The sequence below is a fragment of the Poecilia mexicana genome, unplaced genomic scaffold (genome assembly GCF_051168715.1).
Source record: "Poecilia mexicana isolate PSO_F unplaced genomic scaffold, ASM5116871v1 scaffold_2, whole genome shotgun sequence".
NCBI classification, from domain to species: Eukaryota; Metazoa; Chordata; class Actinopteri; order Cyprinodontiformes; family Poeciliidae; genus Poecilia; species Poecilia mexicana.
Window position 1 is genome coordinate 2060001 of NW_028263371.1, and position 20284 is coordinate 2080284.

General features: G+C 39.0%; 2 protein-coding genes across 2 annotated transcripts in view; one reads left to right on the plus strand and one right to left on the minus strand.

Annotated features, from left to right (window-relative positions):
- The window catches only part of LOC106904356 (fibroblast growth factor-binding protein 1-like), a 2526-nt gene extending 286 nt beyond the window's left edge, over positions 1-2240 (plus strand). Inside the window, exons 1-2 of the mRNA XM_014968674.2 lie at positions 1-18; positions 443-2240. The exon at positions 1-18 is cut by the window's left edge and continues 286 nt beyond it. Of these exons, the coding sequence (XP_014824160.1) occupies positions 1-18; positions 443-1065 (641 nt within the window). The 3' untranslated portion in view covers positions 1066-2240. The remainder of the gene's footprint in view (positions 19-442) is intronic.
- Positions 2241-8234: 5994 nt separating this feature from the next.
- anxa5b (annexin A5b) lies at positions 8235-20020 on the minus strand. The gene is made up of 13 exons (XM_014968673.2): positions 19906-20020; positions 19583-19617; positions 15629-15713; positions 15196-15290; positions 13728-13841; positions 13527-13617; positions 12120-12199; positions 11994-12044; positions 10330-10423; positions 10036-10131; positions 9872-9930; positions 8649-8771; positions 8235-8561 (listed from the first exon to the last, which is right to left on the minus strand). The coding sequence occupies exons 2-13, from the start codon at positions 19583-19585 to the stop codon at positions 8499-8501; spliced, it is 954 nt and encodes a 317-aa protein (XP_014824159.2). The 5' UTR covers positions 19586-19617; positions 19906-20020; the 3' UTR covers positions 8235-8498.
- Positions 20021-20284: the final 264 nt, after the last annotated feature.

Here is a 20284-nt window from a genome sequence, read left to right on the forward strand (position 1 = left end):
GCGGCACTCTTCATTCTGGTAAGTTTCAGTACTTTACGTGTGATCCCTTTGGCCTTAAGTTGGCATACTGTAAAGAAAAAAAAAACAGTTAATATTGTCGACGCGTAAAAGCGTTAGCAGGGTGGATTAAAACATGTTCCCTCTCAATTAAGTAGCTTCTGGTGTTCACCTTCTAATACCATCTGTACTCAAGCATCATTTCATATTAAAAATTGATTTAACTTATATTATGTTTACATTAAACCTCAAACACAGACAATAGTTTGACTGAAACTTTTAAAATACAAATATGAAAAAAGCATATCATTTGGAACTTGATGGTTTTGAGGCAAAGATATGTTAGTTTTTGAGTCAAAACCCATATTATTTTCTATCACTCAAATAAATATGATCCTTTAAGTCAGAGGTGATGCATCATCATCTGTTTCTCTTTCATTTTCAGGTGGATTTTGTGTTTTGTTTTTTATTTTTCTGCTTAAAGCCGTGATGTTTCCGCTGAGGGCTCTCTTCTCCATTTGGCTGTTTTTGGTTCTCCTGAAGCTCCGACTCCTCCGGGCTTCTGGCGCCAAGCAGCCCGGCGTCGCGCAGCAGATCGGCGGAGGGACCTTCGTTACCAGCGACGGGACACGATGCGCGTGGAGCGCGGGGGAAGCGGGGGAAGCGGTGAAGGTCTGGGTGAACTGCGAGAGGCAGGGCGGCGTCAACAAGACCGGCTGCGAGTACCGCGGCAGACCTCGGAGCTGTCCGGGTTACAACTCCGACCCCAAAGCCTTCTGGAAACAAGTGGCGCGTGCCTTCAAGAAAATGCGGGATAAAGTGTGCGTGGACTTTCGCGCGCTGGTGAAAGCCCGCATGTGTAAGCAAGCGCCCAGAGATGCGAACCTCAGACTGGATCGGAACAGCGTAAAAAGAAGCACCGCTGCTCCCACGACGCCCCCGGTCCAGCCCACGAGCGCGGCGTGCGTAAAGCGCGCGGATCAGCGGAGAACAGCGGATGAGTTCTGCAGCTCCTGGGCCAGCGTGTGCGCCTTTTTCATGTCCATGCTGCAGAGCGAGGACTGCTAGCAGGACGAACCTCAGGACGACACATCATTCATTCATTCATTCATTCATTCATTCACATTTAGATCTAGTATTTTGCATCCAGTTGGTGGAATTCCTTTACCTAAACCAAGTATTCAAGGTCATACTGAAAAATATGTTTTTTGAACCAGTTTTTTTTTTAATAGTGTTACAGCTAATTTTATTAGTTGTGCTCAAGCTAAAGTTCTGATTTCAGAATTGTTCAAATCTGACTTAGATTGAGCAAAAGTAATACAATTAGCTGTAACAAATTAGAGTCATTTTTTAAAAAGTCGGTTCAAGCAACCATTTGTTTTTCAGTGCAGGTCAGCCTCAAGTGAGTTTTATTTCTTTTCATTCCAAGTCACATTTTCTCTCCGAATGGGGCCTTGCAATAACATCCATGCCTCTCTGCATTGTAATGTATTGTATGAGGACTTTACATGATGCACCAATACAAGTAATAATTGTGAAGCAGAAGGAAATCAGTTTTTCTTTTACTTGTAAAACTCTCATAAGTGTGGCGTACACATATATTCAGCCCTTCTGAGTTGCAGCTTCAAATCTTTGCGCAGTTAGAAACATTTCTGCTTGTTCTTGTTTGGAAAATAATAGACTGAACAAAGAAAACAGATGACATACTGAAGCTTAAATATATTGTGCCAACTGGTCAGAAGTAATCAAGGTAAGTTTATCCAAGCAAATTTATGATGTTTATTAAGTTGTCATGCTAAATAAATGTAAATAAAGTAAGTCTGACAAACTTAATACAATGTGACAAATGAACACGTATTGTTTTTAAGTTGGAACTCTATTCTCTTTTCCACTGTGCTTTGTTAGATTTTATTTTGGGGAATGAGAGTAAAATGGTCTGTTTACTAAATGCAAGTCACATGTTTCAGATTATTATTTGTAAAACATATTGTATGTCTTCTGCTTTGTAGTTCTGCCATATTGTGTTGGTCAGATACATGAAATCCAAATAAAATCCTGTGATGCTTGTTGTAACAAGGCAAAATGTGAAAAATAGTTAAATGGTAAGAATTATTTAGCAAGGTATTGGAAAATGTTAAATTTAAACTGGTGCGACCTTTTAGAGTTAATGTTAAATAATTTGATACTTCATGATTTTCAAGTGGTATTTTTTAATACACTACTTAATAAACTACTTAAAATGCTGTTGTTTTCTGGATGGAATTTTAACCTGAACTAGTTTAAAATGATATTTAAGTCTTATAGCAATGGGTCTATATGGACCTTTCCTCCTCTTTTTACTCCTTCTATCTGGTAGTACCATATTTGTTTGTCTTATCCTTTTCTAAAAAAAAAAATATAGAAATTAAACAGTCAGCCACAAGAACTGGCTTAAAAATCAAGGAGAATATTTTAGGATGGTTTACAACTTTAAAAAGATGTTAAAGGTTGTGTTTTAAAATAAAATGCATTTTTAAACATATTTTCTCTTCAATAGTCAGCTGAAATGTGACAATACATGTATTTTTTTAAACAAATTCATTTCTATTCAAAAATACTTTGTTGATCTCAGAGGAAAATGAAATGCTGTTGTATCTCATTAATTCAAATTATTCAGAGTTATTGCAGATAGTGATGTGGGCAGAAAAGATTTCCTGTAGCAATCTGTATTGCAACGAATTTGAAGAAGCTTCTGATCAAAGATGGTCTGATTTTCTATGACAGTCTCATGAAGAGAATGGTCAGGGTTGCCCATATTTTTCTTAATTTTATGAAAAATATGAAAACATTTCCTGTAGGCATGCTTGCTTCCTTACTCACTCAGCTCCTTCAGACTAGCCATCAGCAATTAGCAAACACCTGGTGGAACTGAACATCTGATGTGCTCGTTAAAGGAGCTACTTCTCAGCTGGTAAAAGAAAAAAAAAAAACATTGTAAAAGGGTTAATAGAGGAGTCATGTAGTGATGACTTCCTGAAGGCAGAGTTTCAGAATAGCAGAAGTTTATAAAGAGACAGAGGCCCAATTTCAAGGCGTTAAATTACAAAGTCAAATTTCTTTTAAGTCATATATAAGCAGAGTTTTTATAACACCGAGAGTAACATAGTTACTTGATTGTGCTATAAAATGGAACTATGTGCCTGGAAAATATCATACTGCCCCTTTAAATATTTAAACAGATAAAAAATTCCCATAGCTGATTATTTTTACTAGGCAAAAACTGGATTCAGAGGTTTTCACTTTGTTTAGTTCACATTTTACTAAATCATTCTACCTCGTTTCTACCAAACAGCCTAAACCTCTTCAGACCCACAGCCTGCCACAGAACATTTCTCTGAACATCATCGTTCATAAACAGGATTACAAGAGAGGCTTCTTTGTGCCGAGGCGTCTATCTCCAGTAGTAAGTGTAGATAAAACTTTATCTCTGAACAAGTGCAGCCCCAGATGTGGACATTAAAGCCTTCCTGTCTGCTCTTGACCCCCATAACCTCTGACCTGCCCTCAGTGGGGGTCTTCCTCCTTTCTAATGGCTTTGGCAGCACGGAATGGTGTTTCAGGACCAACCCCATCACCAGCTCAGCCCAGCACCTGCACGCAGTCAGCCAGGAAGTAGTTAGAGGTCAGAGGTCGATAGGGCAGAAGGAAGCAGAGCAAATGTGTGTCTGTCCACCTGTGTGAGTTGTTTCTTTGTGTTTAAACAAATAAATCAGGGACAGCATACTGGTATGAAGTTATTTTTCAGGCTGGTTCTTCAGCCTGAAAAATAATGGTTTTCCTCAGACCTTTCACTCTCACCACAAGTTGCAAAGGGATTTTGACATGTTCAGTTCCCTCCTGTACGATGTAAAGCCTCACACAATGGCAGCCCTGTCACCATAGATATATTCAAAAGCTCTCAGGAAGAAGAGCCTGAAGGAATGTCATTATCGTCAATAATCATCGTCTCATCTGAGTGATGTTCAGGTATGAGGCGCTCCGTCCTTCATGTCTTATCTTGTTTCTTTCTCTTATGGAGGCAGATGTTGCCAATGGCCAACCAGGTGAAGATGCATAACTATAAACATCTGAAAGAAAGAATATTTCTGAGGTTTTATCAAACACAAAGCGAGGTATTATGGTGCTGTATCCTGTTTTCATTCGCTATCACCAAGTCAAAAGGCTGTGAAAAACATTGTGTCAAAAAGGGACTTACTGGTTAGATCATCTTAGACAGATGTTTTTTATCCTATTCTATTTTATTTTAAACTGCAACGTTAAACCGTTGAACATTTCTAATAACCAGAACACAAAAGCTGAAAAGCCATGTTGGGCCTTTGCTGAAATTCCTGACAACGACCCATTGAATCGCTTCAATTCTCCCGGCTGTCATACCACAGTGCTTTCACATCTGCACAAAGATGTTTTTGTATCATCCTACACGGCATGAGGGGTTTCTGCACCTCCACCATCAGCTTTGGCAGAGATCCTGTCATGCTTTTGGGATTTTAGGGTTTAGGGTTTGTTTCTGTGTTTGCAATGTTAATTATCTCCATGTTTACGCTCTGGTTGCTGTGTGTTGGTTTAAGTGACGAGTGACTTCATTACACCTGTGTCTCCAAGTCTGTCTGCATTTCCAACAGCATCCTGACAGATCTGGAGCGACAAACATTAGGACTCCAACAGGATGCAGCTAAAGGGAGTTTCAGTACAAACATGTCACACCGCAGAGTGTCACTTGGGCCAACGTTCTGTTCACACACTCCTGTGTGAGTCTTTAGAAGGAACCATTCAAATAAATTCCAAAATGTCTTTCTCAATAGTCAGAAAAGACCATTTAAAAAGTGTATTTCATTATGTGGTGCTAAACTGCTTGGGTGCAAATAGGCCACTGAGCCTGACATTTATAAATGTTTGCTTTTGCTCCATTTTATAGAAATTTTACTTTTGTCTGTCTTCATCAAGTAGACTGAGACTGAACTATCTGACTATTATTTCCTGATAATCAGGTGGAACCTCAACTTGGTCATTTTGATCTAATTTACTAACTTTGCTAATAATTGTGTTTGGCACCTATTGATAGTACCAAATGCACTATCAATAGGTGCATTTGTGTGGATCAAACCAACACAACATACATTCCAGTTTGGGTCATCAAACCTTTTCGAAACTATTTAAAGTCATTCGTTCAACAGAGAAAATTATTTTTCACAACTAAAAAAAAAAAAACAGAACAACAGTCTGTTGTCCCAGAAGTGAGCTTCCCAGAAAATTCACCTCAAATTCAAAAGGTGTTCATTCAGGACTCCACATTCCTCCACCAGCTTGTTAAATGTTAGAGTTCGTGACAGAACAGTAGGAATTAATACTGAACAACTTTAGCTTGCTCAGGCTTCTTATCCTTAAAAAAGATTTTTGTCTGTTGAAATATGTTTTTTATATTGCATTTCCTCAAAAGGAGTAAATTATACGACTCTGTGTGTTCTAAAATGATTCTTCTGCTTTTGCTTAAATGTCTCAGATCACCAAACAAATTATATCAGACAAAGTTGATACAAAATGCAGTTATTTGATAATTGCATTTTGTATCAACTTTGTCATTCGTGAAGGGAAAAACGTCATCCAGGTCCACATTGACTTATTTTCTATAATGTTTATTATTTTTTTCCTAAAATGCTTTGCTACACCAGATATAGCGAGACACACACCTTCCTCTAACTTCTTCTTTTGTCTCATCAGTTTACACAATATTTTTCCAAAACTCCCTCGGAATCATCAAGATGTTTTCATTCAATTTGTATGTATTTTGGCCTCCCAGAGTTTTGAACAGGAGTCCCAAAGCCTTAGAAATGGCCCAGTAACAATTTTCATACTAGTAGATTTCTGTGACTTTATTGATCATCTGTTCTTGAATTTACTTTTTCCACATAGTGCAAAGTTGGTTTGGACTATTTTGTCTTTATTAATAACATGGAGAAGCAGCATTCAGCTTCTATGCACTTCAAATCTGGAACAAACTTCCAGAAAACTGCAAAACAGCCGAAACACTGAGTTCCTTTAAATCAAGGCTAAAAACCTAATTGTTAGAGGTGCTTTCAAACCGTAATAAATGGAACACTGATCAACATGTTTGATGTTTGCTGATCATTTTAACAATATCACTGTAATGTCTGATATTGGTTTTCACAACTGCTAACTGTATGATGCGTTTGTATGCTTAATGGTTTTTTTGTTTGTTTTTTATGTTTTCATGATGTAAAGCACTTTGAACTGCCATGTCACTGAAGTCTACAACAAATAATCTGGACTGGTTGGCTGATTAAATTTGAAAATTATATAAACTGTAGTCGTTTTGCATTTACTATGATTATATTTATGTTAATTTGGTGATTTGAAACATTTAAATGTGAGGAACAGAAATCTAAAAGTGGGTAGATACTTCTTTGCATTGTGTGAGTTCAGACAGATGTAATAAAAATATGTCTATGATCCCAACTATATGGCAGTGAAGTAGCGTCTTCATTTAGTTCGTCTGAATGTTTTTACTTCATACTAAGTCAGAGGCTGCAATGAAAGGGCGGCTCGCGTAAAAGAAAAAAAAAGACAAAAAAAAGGCGCATCAAAACAAAAATGTGCTCTCCACTGTCTGACCTACAAAGCTGCATGAATGTCCAGCCACCCACCCACAGCCCAGTTCCAGGCCCACACAGACACACACTGTGGGAGGAGCTGGGGGTTTGTCTTCCTGTGGCTCCTAGTGGTCCGAACTCACAACCTACTGTATGGACCACCTTATTGTCTCTCTGTTTCCATGGTAATAATCGGGAGGTAATCTGTCTGTGAAAAGAATAACAGCGAGTGGTGGAGCGGTGTAACAAAACGTCTCCTTTCACTCCAGAGACACACAAACAGAGAGAGACACAGAAAAACAGGGAAGAGGAGGATTCCTCAGAGCTCATCTACTGGAAACAGTTTGGCTCCTCCGGTCCTACAGTTCAAGGTTAAGGAGACATGAAAGTGATTTGGTTTCAGTTAAACTTTGTGAAAAATAAATGTGGAAGAAGGAACCTTTAACCCCTCATTTTTGGGCTCTTTTGCTAAAGTCTTTGATGGTTTTTAAATTAAGATTTAAATATTAAAAATGGGAATAAACTGCATTTTTATACTATTAACCAACTAACTAACATCATGAACTAATTTAAATGGGTTCAAATGTCTTTTGGTTATGTTTTGACAAAACTGGTCTACTCTAATGAGTTTGAGTCTTTTTACCCCAAAAGTTATATGTTTAATCCAAAATTGAACATTAAGAAAAAACAAATAAATGGAAAAGAATAAACTCTGGCTCAGTCAGTGGAAGTGAAAAATAAGAAAAGATGGATGATTTAGGATTTTAAACATGAATTGATGATGGTTTGGTTGAGAAGTTCTGCGTAAAATTCTAAGGAGAAAATTTGTTAGTAAAAGACATCAGTTGTTTCAATTCCAGTTTCTAACTTCAATCATTTTTTATATTCACAGGGACCGTTAGATGGTCTTAAAAGGGCCGTATTGTGGATTTTCTAGGGAGTGTGACATTTTATTGCACAACCAGCCAAGTAATGTTACCTCTGGATTCTAAAATGCTGCATATATTACATATGACTTATAAGAAATTTGACATCATAATCTAACACCTAGAAATTGGGCCTCTGTTTCTTTAAAAACTCCTGCCCTTTTTGAAACTTCGCCTTCAGGAACTCATTGCAACATGGCTCCTCTATTAACCTTTTAACATTTCTACCAGCATTGCACTGAAGAGCAGGGCCTATAATGAGCTCACCACCTATTCCACCAGGTGCCTCCTAATTTTTTTCCGTGCCTGATGCTCCCAAGTTCTGCAGAAAAATATCAAATGTATCCATCTCCAAGCTGTAGCTGAGGCTCAATATTTCACACTATTTATGTTGTAGACCTGCAGCAGAAATTCTACTAAACTGAAAGAAGAAAAAAAAAAGCTTCACGTTGTTACAAACAGCAGAACAAAAGAGGAAGTGAAACACACCAACTGTCTTGCTCCATTAATCAGTTCCAATCTGAAGAATGGAATTAGCGTCATATCGCCACAATGAGGCGCTGAATCTTATCTAAATTGCTCCGTCTCCCTCTCCTGGCCTTAAACAGTATTACATGTGTAATAGAAACCAGTACGACTGAAAAAAAACCCCAAACAGAATCAATCAACTCAGTTGATCTTTATTCAGTGGAACATTTAAAGTTGCATACGTTGGTTCCGACATACAAAGTGCAAAGAAAAACAACCAATCTGGTCCTTCGGTTTTGTAAATGAATAATATTAGTAGAAAAGGCTGCATTAATGTGGACAAAATGTTAGCTACCTTCCAAAGACTATATTTGGTTTCATAAGACCTGATGGATATGCTCTCTCACTCAAAACAATACAAGTTTATATGAGGAGGCGCTCCAGGTTCCTGCTGGTGGAGTTATGCATCATCTCCGCCGCAGAGCAACAGCAGAGCCTTTCTGTAGTCACCGCCAGTGTCTCCCTGCCATCAACAGGAAGAATTATGGAACCTTTTGGGATTTCCAACATGTTTTTGTGGGTCATTGGGTTATTTGTTATGTCTACATACCTTGATCATTGAATGCAGAGAGCAGGCAAACATCTTCCTGAATTCAGCTCGGATGTCTAGCAAGTCGACTTCACTGCGGCTCACCATCACTCTAATGAGGGTGTTGTCGTCTGTCCCTGCTCCCTGAAACACACACACACATCATGCTGCTGGAGCTTCATCTGATTCCCTGCAGCATCCATGAACCTTCAAATCATCCATCTGTTGACAGACAATTACAAACCAAATATACATAGTTCCCACATGACGCCACATTTCCTGCATTTGGGTTTCCCGCCGCCATTTTGATAGGCAGAAGCATCTTCCCACTTCAAGAACAGTGTTGGTTGGATATTGTTGGAGTCAAAGATGTAAAGACAAATGTGTGTAAAGAGACATTTTCATCACATCCTCTGAAGCTGAGCAAACTTTGTTACAATAAATTGGGAGTCGACTAGTGGCTGGCTAATATCCAGAGGAAACAAACACAGATCATCTAATACAGCACAGACTCCCTCTGATCACTTTATTAGCAGTTAGGATGTTTTCAAATGTTTCTGAATGTGACCAAAACTGTTACGTTTCACAAAGTATGAAATGCAAATATAAAATGTAGATGTGCAAATATAAATTTTTTCTTCTTGCAACAGCTGTACTTGATCAAAAAAAATACATTCAGAGACGCTGCTGAACTTCAGCAGGTATGATATCTGTTTATGTGACCATATTTATAATCACATTTTTATAGACAGCACCTGCTCATATTAACACTCCTATTATTTCTTATGCGTCACACTTAGCAGGTAGCAGAGAAGGAGGCGCATTGTTGTTAATAATCTGATTATTAATGCATCTTTTGCCGTTTCTGGTGCTCACATTTACAATGTGTAGAGTAGAAAAATATTATTTTGAGACAGATCAACTATATGAACATTAAATGCAACCACACATGCGGTCAATTCTTGTTGTCACAGCCGATCACATCATCGTCCTCCTCCTCATCCTCCTCATCCTTCAGCAAACAAATGACTTGTTGACTGTTGCTACTGAACTGGTTAAGTCAAAGAGCAGAAAAAGCCTTTAAAAACTAATTTAACCCTCAGTAATGACGCTCCTATGTAACGCTGTTCACTGGTTGCCTACTAAGATGGCGCATTTCTGCAGTAATGAATTTCTGGCCTGGTCTTACAGGAACTTTGTATAAATTTAATTACAAAATATGGATAGTAAAAACAGTGTATTACTTTCATGGCGTAGTAAAGAGTCTCCGCAAAATAGGCTGGAACGCTCCTGGCACACTTCACTTAAAAACAAAAAAACAAATGCAGTCATTTAGAAGAAGAAACAGAGAATTAAGCTAAAACACTAACAGAAGGTGCCTACATGGAGGTTGGATTAGTTTTCTTACCCACTGCCAGGAGCAGGTCCTTCAGGCCTCCAGATGTTTCCCTCTGAATACTCTCCTCCATCTCATATCCAGACATTTTCATGTAGGCATCGAACACTAAAACACAGCTCCAGATTTCAGCTTGACTGAAGAAGGTCAGAGGTCAACCTTAAAGATGTCTGATCCGCATGTTTAAAAGCTACATTTAATGTGTTTATTTTGCCTATGTTTGTCTCAGAGAATAGAAAAGCACTTGTTCCAAGCTTCCATCAACTCTACGTCGTGTTCAGAGTCAGCTGACATGAGAAAACAAACCTTTCCTCAGGTGCTGGGCGCTCCGGTTTCCCAGGATGGTAACGAATGACTGTTCGTCGGTCCCAAACTTCTCCTCTCCTGCTTTAAACAGAGCCTGCAAGCAGGAACAAAAACACCTTCAGCAGTCACGTTGTTACAGACAGACTGTCATTTCATTTGGAGGGAGAACATTTTGAAATGAATGTCCTGCAATTTATTGAACAGTTCAGCAGCCTTTAATGAAGCCTTGAAGATTGCTGTATCGATAAGTAATGCAAAGCATGAGCTAATTTGCATAATCTATTCCTCTGTAACAGTCAGCAGGTAATGTACATCATTACCTCAGGGATCAGGTTCAGTTCCTGCTCTATTTACATTACAGGAAGTACAACATTTCCTTTCATTACTATGCTGATAACATCCAAACGTTCTCCTCTTTTAACCCCATAAACCTTTTAAAAAATATATGCTTTTTCTGCCATCATCAGTGGCTGTGCTAACTGGCTTTAGCATTAGCAGCAAACTATGCTATGGTGAATCAGCTGTAGCATAACCAAGAGCAGGCGGGAGGAAGTGAGTACAAGCATGATTGACACTTCTAAGACCCTCGAGTGGTCAGCATGAATATAAACGCACTACATAAATTCAATCCGTTCACTACCCTTAAAATATGACCTCTGACCCTAAATAGCTCTATGTGACCTCCGACTGAAAGATATTATGTATTGGCATCATATAAACACTTAATTTATTTAGTATATGATGAATGAAGTACAGTTACTTTAAATAACAACCATGCCACAGTTGTCTATCTGAACGTTTGTGGTTTCAGTTCCAGATGTTGATGTAGCCTTGGGCAAATCAGTCAAAGGAAGTTTATAGATGAATTACTGTATATATAAATAGTATTTTAAATTGTTGTTTTGCTGACGGATGGTTGGTAGATTTTGTCCGTTACAAACCAAGCAGAACTGGTCGGGTATGAAATGGCAAAGTGGTGAAACGACTGTCTCCTGTTGGTGGTTCCCCTTTGTTTCTGTTCAGGAAGCTTTTTATTCATCCAAGCTGCATTTACATTAACTGGTTTGTCAGACCAAATGCTGACGTTACCCCATCAGAGTTTTCATGTTGTCTCTTCTTTTATCAAATTTAGCTCTGCGTTTTTTTCCCCGTTTATTTTTAAATGTATATTAGATAGAAAATTGCTTTCATACAGTTCTGACTCAATATTCAGATACAGTGTGTGATATGATGCAACCTGCTGGTTTGGTTTTATTGTAATTATTTTATCACACAAAAAGACAGTAGACATTTTTTAACCTATTTGTTTTTGGGGGGGTTTTGGCAGGAGTGATCATGTTAAAAATGTCTCTTATAAAATTGCAGCACAGATTTTAATAAGATGTTTTCCTGTCTTTCAAAGTCATGATTTGTTTCATTTCCCTGATAAAATATCTTGAAATTCATGTAGAGGCACTGGCTTACATTTCTGGATTGCATTTATGTTGCAGTAAAGAAAACAAAAGAGAGAAAAAGAGAGTGAGATGAACAGATCAAACCGTCTCTGAATCGCAAAGAAACAATAACACAAAATGGCTCTTAACTGCATTCATTCAGGAGAGCTGATCAGAAGATCCTGCATGATGCTACACCATCATCACAGAGAAAACAAAACACAGACTCACCTGAGCATCAGCTTCGATGTTGCCCTCCTGGATTCCCGTCTGCCTGTTCGCCTGGAAGGAGATTTAAAAAAAAATACTGTAAAAACAGAAGAGAAAAACCAGAGAAGAGGAACTACTCAGACTGACCTGAAGCAGAATCACCAGGAGTCTCTTGAAGTGACCCGATGTGTCCCCACATACATCCTCCTCTAAGTCGTCGTCATACTCTGAGGGATACAAACACAACCACTGTGTGTCAAACACTTTGATTTGTTTCCAACCCAGGAGCTTCTTCTGTTCACCAGAGACTAAAGAACGTCTCCTGTCCAGAACGTAGGCAGAATGAACAAGTTGAGCTTAAATGTGACAATCAGTTTTTTTGACCAAGAAGAGTCAAGCGTGTGTGAAGCTGAATCTTGTTAACCAGTCACAGCATCATGACCAATCACTCTCTTAATGATAGCGGCATCAAGAGAGGAAATGTGTTGTATAAATGTCACAGGCTGCAAAAATACATTTGCTTAACAGAAACAATTAATAAAAAAAAAAAACTCGTTTTTTGATTAAAAAATGGCAGCACTTTATTTGAAGGGGTGTGCATGAAGCTGACACAACACTGTCATACATTAAAAGTGTCAACTTTGCATTAAAAGTGTCTTTAGTTACCAAATGACACTTCAGTACAACAGTCATACACATTCATAAAGACCCCTTCATGTACATAGCAGATGTTATGTCATGTTTATGACAGTCTCATGTCAGTCTTCTGCACACCCCTTTAAATAAAGTGTTACCAAAACAACTTTAGTGTTAGGTTGAGATGGTTTTTCTGGCCATATAAAAAAAAATTATTTCGCAAAACTACAATGGAAACACTTTTTTGGAATAACACAAGTCACATGGTCAACACCTGGATGTTGCCAGTGACACAAATAAAGAAAAAGATAGGAAGTAGTTGGCGTAGCATGTTTTTTTAATAACTTATTGCATGAACAAACTTACTCACCTGTGACTTTATGTTTTGTATAGGAATCACAGTGATTGCAAAGTCTTGAGCACATTTGGAATGGAAACATCACCTGCGATCTAATGTTGGACAAGGACCTGACCCCAAATCAAGTGCTATTATGATGCTTATGGTGCATGAGATCCACCCTCCGTGGATTTGAATGAATCAACCATTTCTCTCCATAGTGAGCCCATAGAAAAACTCAAAAGATGGGCACGGCAGTGGCGCAGGGGTAAAGTACTCAACCCACATAAGGAGGACTTAGTCAAAAAAAATACTCAAAAACTAAGAGATAATCCAGCATTTACTACAACAGATTCCTAGTCATGTAATGAAGCAGCACTGACTCTGCTCTCTGGAACTGAAACACCAAACCAGTTCTTAACAAGACTGGAGCCACATGCTCAGTCTAGTACTGGAAGTGCTTTGGTGGGAAAAAATTCTAATAGCTGCTTATGTTGAACAGTTTCTCATCCAAATTATAGTGTGGTGATCTCAAAGAGCTCTGTGTCAGGGGATCAACAGAGCATCTGTGGAAGCCTCACCTTGTCTGTAAGCAGCGACTATGTCCTTCACCTGCTGAGCTGTTCTAGAGGAAAGTATCTCCACCAGAACCTTCTCATCTGTTCCTGCCCCCTACAGGTCAAAAGAGGAAAATGTCAAAAAAAAACACAAAAAAACAAAAAAAAAAACAAACATTCAATTGAGAGCCACTGAAAACTTTAAATCAGCCTCATGTCTAATACCTTGATGGCATTCCGAAGGCATGTCACGTCGTAGGTGAGAGGCGGAGTCATAAGAGCCACGATCAGCGTCTCGAATTTACCGCCCAGCTCTCCCTTCAGGTCGTCCACCAGATCCTGACGTCATGAAGAACACATTAAAGTTATCGCATCACAATGCATCTCAAAAATGTTTCAGATGCGTCTCTGAGATTCATCCCTGCAGGGTCAACATGGGGGCTGGTGCCCATCTAAAGAGTTTACTGGGTGAGAGGAAGGATACACTCTGGACAGGTCACCAGTTCGTCACAGACACATACACAGACACACACTTATAGCTAAAGGCAATTTAGAAAGACCAATTAACCTTAAAGTCATGGTTTTGGCTCTCAATAGCTAAGCTAGCTAGTGATTTTCCTTTGTAGTCATCTTTGGTTTCACAGTCAAACATCTGTAGCATCATTTATAATAACTTAAAGCTTTTATAGACTAATGGTGTTATAGATGGAGAGTGAAACAATTCTGGTTCCATTCACCTCTGAAGTCAGACCCAGTTTAACCAGCTGTTTGAAAAACATTGTGGTTGGCTACTGTTGCGGTCAGCTGCTATGCTAACTGCTCTTACCAGTACAGATTGACTGTATGCATTTCTAAACATTTGACACCTCTAAATGTGGTAGCAATGTGTTTAATGAAAAACATTATGTGGAACAACAGGCTGAGATAAAATCTCAGGAGTTAAAATATTTTTTTGAATAAATATATTAGATAAGGCAGCATACACAACCTTTTATGCTAGACCACTCCACCTGTCCTGCAGATAAAAATCTCAAGCAACCTCATGAAAAAAATGATTTCCTCCACCTTCTACCTGAGCTACTGTTGCCATCTGTAGAAATGCACCTCTCCCAATCAAAAACCATTTGAGTCAAAAGAAGTGCCTTAGCAACGTTGTGTGCTCACTGCTAATTGTGCTAATGGTGGAGAAACAACTCACCATTACAGGAAAACAATTTAAATGCTGTTTTCGGTGGTCATACTAACTAGCCTGAGCATTCACAACTGGCTCTGCTAGCTGCAGTGTAGGAGAGAGCAAATGAGGGATAAGCAGCGTCACACAGAGGGTGATTGGCAGCGCCAACACCCTCCTCATGGCTCTGTCCAGTTGTTTCTAGTTAGCACCGAAAGAAGGCAAAGTTTGATTTTTTTCACAGATTATCTGTGCCATACCATACCGTCACCATGTAGTAACAGTGTCAACAAATTTGTGAGAAAAAAAATTTCCATAAAAGTTACACTCATTTAAAAGTAAACTTCTGTCAACAGTGAATTTAGCTAACGCAAACTGGAAGGTGATTTAATAACTTAATGACTTCAATTCAGGACACCACACAGAAGTGTCTAGGGTCAGAGTGATGTCAGGTTCACTCTTCATTAGAGGTTAAAGGTCGAGCTCTACAGGAAACGGCCGCTGTTGAACATACGCCCTGACCTTTCCAAACAGAGTCTTGTAGGCCGCCTTGATCTCCTGCCGTTGGGTGTTGCTGCGAGCAGTCAGCAGCTGCAGGATGGCATCCTCGTCGGTCCCTACGGCAACAAACACCATGGTTACTCAGGAGAGCCGCGATAGTGACTCTCACATGACACCCATGTTATGAAACCACAATAACAAGCCCGATCCATTCAGGAGGATTCTTGGTTGGATCAGCTTAACCCACACAAACACGGCTCAGCGTCACAGTCAGCAGGTCTGTTTGCGCCCACAGAGGAGTTTCATGTTACCCTCAGCTGCTCACGTGTTCATGACTCACTGCTGGCTGAGTGGGTGGAGACCACTGCTTACTACACCGGGGCCGATGGAGGAAGGCCTTCCCTAAAACATTCACTGATCTGCTGCAGATTTGACTGCAGGATGAGGATCTTACCCAATCCTTTCATGGCTTTTTGCAGAACCTCAGCATCTGCACTGGCGTTGAAGTTAGCACTGGCTTTAACAGTTCCTCTGCTGGCCTGAAATAAAGAAATTATGGAAAAATTATATATAATGCATATATATTCTCAATTCATTCAGCAGATTTCCATTAGGTCAACTTACACCTTTAATTTAACTTGATCAGGAAAGAGAATTACATATCATTTACCATTAAACAATGGAATAGAATAGGCGTATGTTGCAGTGACTTTGTACATGATGCTAAAGATATATTAAAAAGGCTACTTTTCATCTGCTTGTATTTCAGTACATTTATGTCTGTGTGTAAATAAAGACACGTTTTAAGTCAGTTCAGCACTGTTTTCTGTATTGGATTGATATTTATCAATATGGGGAAGTTCTGATATTTGAACTTCCCATTCCGAAGTTCCGAAACATTTTTAACAAATCTCTCAAGTAGAACTAAACTCAGCAATCTAACTATGTCTGCACTGACGGTTGGCATTCAAAACAATCCAACACCTCAGGCCGGATGGGTTGATGTGGTTCGTCCTCTTAGTTAATATTTGCTCTGTTTTCGAGAAGACTGTCAGCATTAGACAAGCCAATTAAAACAAAGTTCTGCTGTGAGGAGGGCGGAGCCACTGAGTGTGAGAGCTGAGCAGCATAAGGGAAAAAAAGTGGGAGCCGACTCTTCTGATTCACTACAAACCATCTGCTTTTATAGTTGATGCTTTTGCTCATGACCCATCACTGTCCTTTACATCATGCATTCAAAAACCAGGCATCTGCTAGTTGTTCATGTAACTTCATACATTTAGTGCAAGCTGCTTTTTGAATTCAGTTTAAAGATAAATCAAAGCAGAGGAGCATAAAGAGTCCCAGTTGGCGGCATTTCAACTAAAAACCTAGAAGTTGGAGTCCTTGTCAAATGGTGTTTTTGACTAAAGTCCCAGAGGGTTAGAGCCCCAGTTAAACGACATTTTACTGAAGTCCTAAAAGGGGTGAGGGTTTTAATGTTTTTTTCTTTTTCAAAATGTCTCTTTCTCGCTGCCTTGCTGCTGAAATGTGCTATGCAAATAAAATTTGATTGATTGATTGATAAAGCTAAAAAACAAATAACTGCAATTCAGTTTAATTATTAATAAATTGACCTGGATATAGCAGAAATTTTGAAAGTAGTAGACTAATGAGAACTGAAAACAATAATGTAATAAAAGTCAACCTTATAATCAATTTACAGTTAAACATTGTAACAATGTTGTTCCCGCATCAGATCAGACTGTAGCACATCTGCATTGCATCAGTGAATTGTTTTTTGTTTTGTTTTTCTAGGAGAAGAGAGAGATGTTTGGAGAGGAAAACCACTGGAATGTGTCTGGAATTCTGATCCTGAAGACATGGAAGGCAGGCGAGCGGAATTACTGCTGGAGCTAACGGAGAACTGTGTCGGTTTCAGCAGACAGGAATGCCAACAGGAATCTCTCTCTCCATCAACATCAGCTAATCAAGTCTGGTAGCTCAGCTGCCTGCTCGGACAAACAGCTGATTGGGAAGGTGATTGAACGTTTCCTCCGGAATGTGTGGGATTTATCTACTGAGCGAGTTCAGACATGGAGAAACTTTGAGCCTCATTACGTGAACACAAGCCGCTAAATCATAGGCGGCATCTCTCCTCTCCATTTATGCATGCCAGTATGACAGGGAGACTCTCATTATGTCATAAAATACATTTTAAATATTAAATAAATTTCAATATGAGCAGCTTGGATGTGATGAGACCTGCCCTCCAACACCTTGTGTCAGCATTTCCACCCTGGAAACCATATGAAGCTCTGACAAGAAAATGCAAAATTATTGGGATGTTTTTGCACTTTAAACTTTTTTAAAAATGTTTTTTACATTTGTTAAAACCGTGTCGTGACAAATGTATAATACGAGACAAAAAAATCTGTGAAAAGACCAAGCTCCTCCACCTCCTCCCTGTGCTGTGGTGGCCATCTGAAGAAATGCAACTAATCAGATCCAGGAGGAGGGTCTTAGCGCTGTCAATCATCCTCATGTACTCGCTGCCACATGTGGTAATGGTGAGAAATAACTCACATTACCACAGGAAACCTGTTTTGATGGCTATGCTAACTAGTCTTAGCATTCTCACACATGGGCTTGATTGACAGCGCTAAGACCCGCCTCCTTGCTCTCACTGGTTGTTTCTAGATAGCACTGAGTGAAGGCAGAGGAGCTCAATTTATTCAAAGATTATCTGTCTCCTATGCGGTCACGTCATAAACAGTTTCAACAAATACACAGAAAAAAAACGTTTTTTATAAAAGTTACATACAGAGAGCAGCTTTAAAATATTAAATTACCAAAGGATGTTGTTTTAGAAAGCTGGTTCATATGAGGTGACTGTGTTTAGTCAGCTGTTTAAATAGGCAGAAAAATTAAACTTGAAAGTGCAACGATATAAATAATGAAAAACATATTTTATTTAAAATATTTCATAATGATATACTCCCTTTCTTCACCTGCATGCAGTGTTTGTTTGCTAAAAGCATTTAAAACGTTCAGCTTTAGTCTCATTTTACAGAATCTGAAAGTTAAAAGTCCAGCTGGTATTCACAAACTCCACACTTATGAGTTTGTGGTGGTAGGACAGCAATTATTTCCTGCATCCCTTCCAAACAACTGGTCACCATAGAAATCACTCCTGAAGGTTGCTATGGTGACCCGACAAGATGCCCCTCTTTGCTGCAGTCCTCCAACAAGCAAAATGCTGTTAAGTTCTGTTTATATCTGGCTGTGTGTATAAAACTATTTTTATACAGTTGCCGTTTTCTTTTCGTCATTTCCTGATTTTTGAATTTCAGTGTACATCTGCCTTGCTTAAATTACATGATTTGTTTTCATCCTTTTAAATTATCAACCATGTCCTATTTACACCCAGAGAAAACAGGAAGTGGTGTATTGCTAAATAGTTTCGCAGACACACCGAGCAACTTCAACAGGTGGAGTAGAAATTAAAGCACACAAAATGAATGTTGAAAACATTTATTTTGTAGTTTGAGATTGATTTTTTCCTCCACTAAATAAATGTACTTAAATTAAAGTTTTTATTGTCTTAAAATGTTCCACGTGAAACTGTGAAATTTATTTTTTCTGCAGTTACTTGAAATGTGAAAAAAAAATATATATCAAAGTGTGAAAGCTTTGAAAACCCAATGAAACGTCTGGATTCAGTTTCAGCAGAGAGACTGAAGCATTATAAAAAATATCCTCCCATCAGATTATTAAATCTGAATGCTTTAATTTGGCTGTTTTATTGGAATGTTGATACTAACTCCACCCTGGTGAGGAGAAAGATGGCTGGTCTGCCTTTAAGAGAAGGAGGGGAGGTCGAAATGAGCGCATTAAAGAGCAGAGAGGGATCCAGGGGCCCACCCAGTGGAAACAGAGCCCACAGTGAGTCATACACCAAACTTCCCCAAACGAAAGCTGTCTGTGTGCTGAACACGCCCTTCAGTACACACCAAATCTGATGAAACTTGAAAGATTTTAAACATTCATGTGGCTAAAATAATTTCATTCAAATTCAACACAGTTGCAAAAAGCCAATAACATATTTCCTCATTTAGAAAAACTGAAATCAATGCCACATAATTTAGTTTAAAACACAATAACTAAAGTTAAGACAGCTGACGGAGTGGTTTTACTTTGCAAAGTCTAGTAAAAGACATCTGACTGCAAATGGAGATAAAAGCTAAAGATCATACCTTGAGGAGTTGGTGGGCGTGGCCACAAGTTCAGACGGATTAAACACCGAAGAGTCACATATTTGCATAAATAACGGATTTAATTCTAGACTCTAATTGCTTACATTTTGTATATATATATATTCCCCATACTCCTTTTTGACATTAGTCATAGCTGTAATAAAAGAACTTACCATTTTGAAGATCTTGGGAGGTTTTTCAAGATGATCTGCAGAGAAACAGGAGCGTTAATCAAAACGTTGACCTGAACATCCATTAATAATAGATTCGATCAGCTTTAACCGTGTTTCCTGCTGTCTGCTCTGCGGTCAGGCAGCTGTTAACCTTGCCAGAACCAGATGTCTGTTTGTTTTTTCTTTTTTCCTTCTTTTCTTTTCTTCTTCTCTTTAATCCTCACAGGTATTTTTCCTATCCCTGTCTCGCTGTAGATGCGCAGAAAGTTTTCCTAAAGTTGTGCAGCTGAGCCGGATCTGAACCGGATGTAAGCGGGACTTACCGCTGAGCTGTAGCCGTCAGGAGAAGCTCCGAGCGCAGCCTGCAGAGAGGAGAGAAGGACGGGAGGAGGAAACCCACTAACATAAACTCTGTAGTGCACGGACCACGCCCCGGTGTGTCCCATGACGCCACGCAGCTTCTTCTAAAAGCATTCTGGGAAATGCGGTTGCCATAGAACCGGCGTTTCATATTTTAAAGTTTTCTGGAGCTCTTTTAAAGTTTTTTTTTTCATGTGCCTTCTGTCCAGTTAAGTGCGTCACAAACGTATTCATATTCCTTTGATATTCATATTCCTTTGAACTTTCTCACATACTCTCCCGTTGCCAAACCTTTTGATGTGATTTTACATAATAAGGCAACACAAAGTGTATAATCGTGAA

Bases quoted from the DNA above. Each gene is read 5' to 3' on its own strand.
- anxa5b (XM_014968673.2), bottom strand. The intron at 12,045-12,119 runs GTCAGTCTGAGT...ATCTCCTTCCAG, and splicing joins TCCTGGTGATTCTGCTTCAG to GCGAACAGGCAGACGGGAAT. The intron at 8,772-9,871 runs GTAATACACTGT...TGTGTGTTTCAG, and splicing joins CTCTTTACTACGCCATGAAA to GGAGCAGGGACAGACGACAA.